At 39.7% G+C, this 3339-nt stretch overlaps 1 protein-coding gene across 1 annotated transcript; it reads right to left on the bottom strand.

Annotated features, from left to right (window-relative positions):
- Positions 1 to 1697: 1697 nt before the first annotated feature.
- Positions 1698 to 2690, bottom strand: LOC146406195 (olfactory receptor 5J3-like). Its single transcript, XM_085013228.1, has one exon. The coding sequence runs from the start codon at positions 2676 to 2678 to the stop codon at positions 1698 to 1700; it is 981 nt and encodes a 326-aa protein (XP_084869354.1). The 5' UTR covers positions 2679 to 2690.
- Between the last annotated feature and the right edge of the window lie 649 nt (positions 2691 to 3339).

Here is a 3339-nt window from a genome sequence, read left to right as displayed (position 1 = left end):
AAGGAAAAAGAATCCCTAAACCCTAATCATTTCTCAAGTCTGTGGATAATTTTCATGAATCTTGGAGTAACTTTTTCTTAATATGTTCTTTGATTTTCCAAAATGTTAATAACAGTGACATTGTGGAAGTGTATATTTACATTTCATTTATAGTTGCATTTATTAACCATTGATAGAGTCTAAAATATATTATACTGGCATTAAAAGGCTTTTATACATGTGGCATTAAGTAACTTCAGAGGTTTATTTTTGATGATTTTTGCTTTAAAATTCCATGCTAGAGTCAAATTCATTTATTTTCCCATATTTTAATTGTCCTTCCTCTTTACCATATTCCTCTGTTGCCTGATCCTCTTAACAGTTTTGGCCATACCTCAAATCTATTTAGGTTTGGAAAACAAGGTAACTGGTACAATAAAAGTACTCAATAAAAATGTGTTGAGGAGTTCCCGATGTGGCTCAGCAGTGATGAATCCAACTAGTATCCAAGAGGATGTAGGTTCCATCCTTGGCCCCACTCAATGGGTTACAGATCTGGTGTTGCCTAGGGCTGCAACATAAGTTGCAGAGGTGGGTCCCATCCTGCACTGCTATGGCTGTGGCATAGGCCAGCAGCTGTAACTCTGATTTAATCCCTATAGCCTGGGAACTTCCACATGATGCATAAGCAGCTCTAAAAAAATAATTATTGAATGAACAAACTATAACTAATGAGAAATATATTTTCTATAGCCATTCTTCTAAGATACTATTAAAATATGCCATTTAAATACATAATAGGGAGTTCCCATTATGGCACAGCAGAAACGAATCTGACTAGGAAACTTCAGGTTGTGGGTTTGATCCCTTGCCTCTCTCAGTGGGTTGAGGATCCAGCATTGCTTTGAGCTGTGGTGTAGGTTGCAGATGCAGCTAGGATCCAGCATTTCTGTGGCTGTGGCTGTGGCATAGGTTGGCAGCTGTAGCTCCCATCAGACCCCTAGCCTGGGAAGGTCCATTTGCTACGTGTGCAGCTCTAAAAAGTCAAAAGGCAGGAGTTCCCGTCGTGGCGCAGTGGTTAACGAATCCGACTAGGAACCATGAGGTTGCGGGTTCGGTCCCTGCCCTTGCTCAGTGGGTTAACGATCCGGCGTTGCCGTGAGCTGTGGTGTAGGTTGCAGACGCGGCTCGGATCCCGCGTTTCTGTGGCTCTGGCGTAGGCCTGTGGCTACAGCTCTGATTCGACCCCTAGCCTGGGAACCTCCATATGCTGCGGGAGCGGCCCAAGAAATAGCAAAAAGACAAAAAGACAAAAAAAAAAAAAAAAGTCAAAAGGCAAAAATAAATAAATAAATAAATAATTGAATAATAGATTTTTTACTTGAGTGATTGGATTTTTAGAACAAACAATTATGGTATATCAATAAAAACCATGCTAAGGAAACATTTCCATTTCTCTGTGACATAATGTTGCATTTGATACATGCTTATTGCTGGAGTATTCTTTTGATTTGAGTCAATGTCAGATCCTTTAAAATTCATGGTGAGCACTTTCAGAGTTTATCATGGGATTTTTTTTAGGACAAAATATTTATCAGCTCTTTTGAGAATGAAACTATTAAGTCACAAAGCAATGAAGGGTGAAATGGAGTGATTTTCCATCTTCAGGTCAAACTCTGTGGTCATATCTGTGATACAGGTTAACAGAAAGTCTATTTTCAGTTTAATGTTAGGTTTGCAAAGCCATAGAGAAGACTGGGTCGAGCTGAAGTTCTCTTCCGCCATATAGACCATTTCGCTGCCTCTTTCACATCCTTATTTCTCAGACTATAAATCAGTGGGTTGAGCATGGGGATCACCAAAGTATAAAACACAGCAGAGACCTTCTCCTGTTCCAGGGAATACTGAGAGCTTGGCTGGATGTAACTGAAGGTTACAGACCCATAGAGTAAAGTCACAGAGGTCAGATGGGAGGCACAGGTGGAGAAGGCCTTGAGCCTCCCCTCAGCTGAGCAGATTCTCTGGATGGCAATGATGATGAAGACGTAAGAGACCATGATGATAATCAAAGTGAACATTGCAATGACCCCAGAGAATAACAAAAGTAGCAGTTCATTGTTATGGGCATCTGAACAGGAAAGTCTCAGAAGAGGAGGAATGTCACAGAAATAATGATTCACAGTGTTAGGACCACAGATATCTAGTTTTAGCAAACCTACTGTGTGTGTCAGGGAGTTAATGAGCCCTCCCAAGTAAGATGCAAGAACCATCTGAATACAAACCTTTTGGGTCATAATAACTGTACACAACAAGGTGCTGGCTATTGCTACATAGAGGTCATAAGCCATCATAGACAGGAAGATGACTTCTGTGGTGACATATACTGCAAAAAAGAAACTCTGTAGAACACAGCCAGAAAATGTGCTAGACTTGTGTTTTGCAAGGAAATTGATCAACATTTTAGGAGCAAAGACAGTAGCGTAGCAGATATCACAAAAAGACAGGTTGCTTAGGAAGAAGTACATGGGTGTATGAAGTTGGGCATTTAGCCAGATCAACATAATCATGCCCCCATTACCTACCAGAGTGATAAAATAAATAAGGGTAAAAAGCAAAAAGAGAGGGATCTGCAAATTAGGATTTTCAGTTAAAACTACCAGAAGGAATTCCTTCACACCTGTATGATTCCATCCAGCCATGCATTCAGGTTTGGATAGCTCTTTAGCTGTATAACAAGATAAAAAAATATGTATATGATCACCATAATCTGGTGTCAATAATAGCTGGGGACCTTCAGGTTTACCCCATAGTTAGATGAAAAAAGAAATTAACATCAGAAGTGTACCATAATTCATTTATAGTCACTCAAATTTTTGGAGTGAGAGATTATTTTATCCCTTTCTTCTCAGTTTCCACACCATTGAAGAGATAGAGGATTCTCTTCTATCATGAAGCTGTTAATAGGTAGTACTGATATTCTAATGCTGCCTGCCAAACCCCTGACTCAGTCTTACATGTACAAGGGGTCTGTTTACATGGGTTACAAACTATGGCCCACTGTGATGGAAATGATTTCCTCTCTGTGGCTAACCTCCTCCTGTGTTTTCACACACACGTAACTCATGACATTATCTTTCATAATATTCAGCTCCCTTCCTTTACAAATCTCAAACAACAGAACTTTTTTTTTTTCTTTTTTTGACCTCACCTTATGCTCAGTTTCCCCAGTTGGACAATCATGCCATGGCTGTGCCTTCTGGGAAAGGTAAGTCAGGATGTCAGGGGACATGTTTCTACAATATTTTCTTAGCCTCTTTGCTTCTATTTTCTATACTAAAATTTCCATCTTGTCCTGCTTTA

The sequence above is a fragment of the Sus scrofa genome, chromosome 1 (genome assembly GCF_054392235.1).
Source record: "Sus scrofa isolate SSC_HxYL_T2T_F1_AM1 chromosome 1, Sscrofa_HxYL_maternal_Yorkshire_Landrace_v2.0, whole genome shotgun sequence".
Classification (NCBI taxonomy): domain Eukaryota; kingdom Metazoa; phylum Chordata; class Mammalia; order Artiodactyla; family Suidae; genus Sus; species Sus scrofa.
The sequence above is the reverse complement of the archived record's forward strand: the minus strand, read 5'-3'. Positions and strand labels throughout refer to the sequence as shown.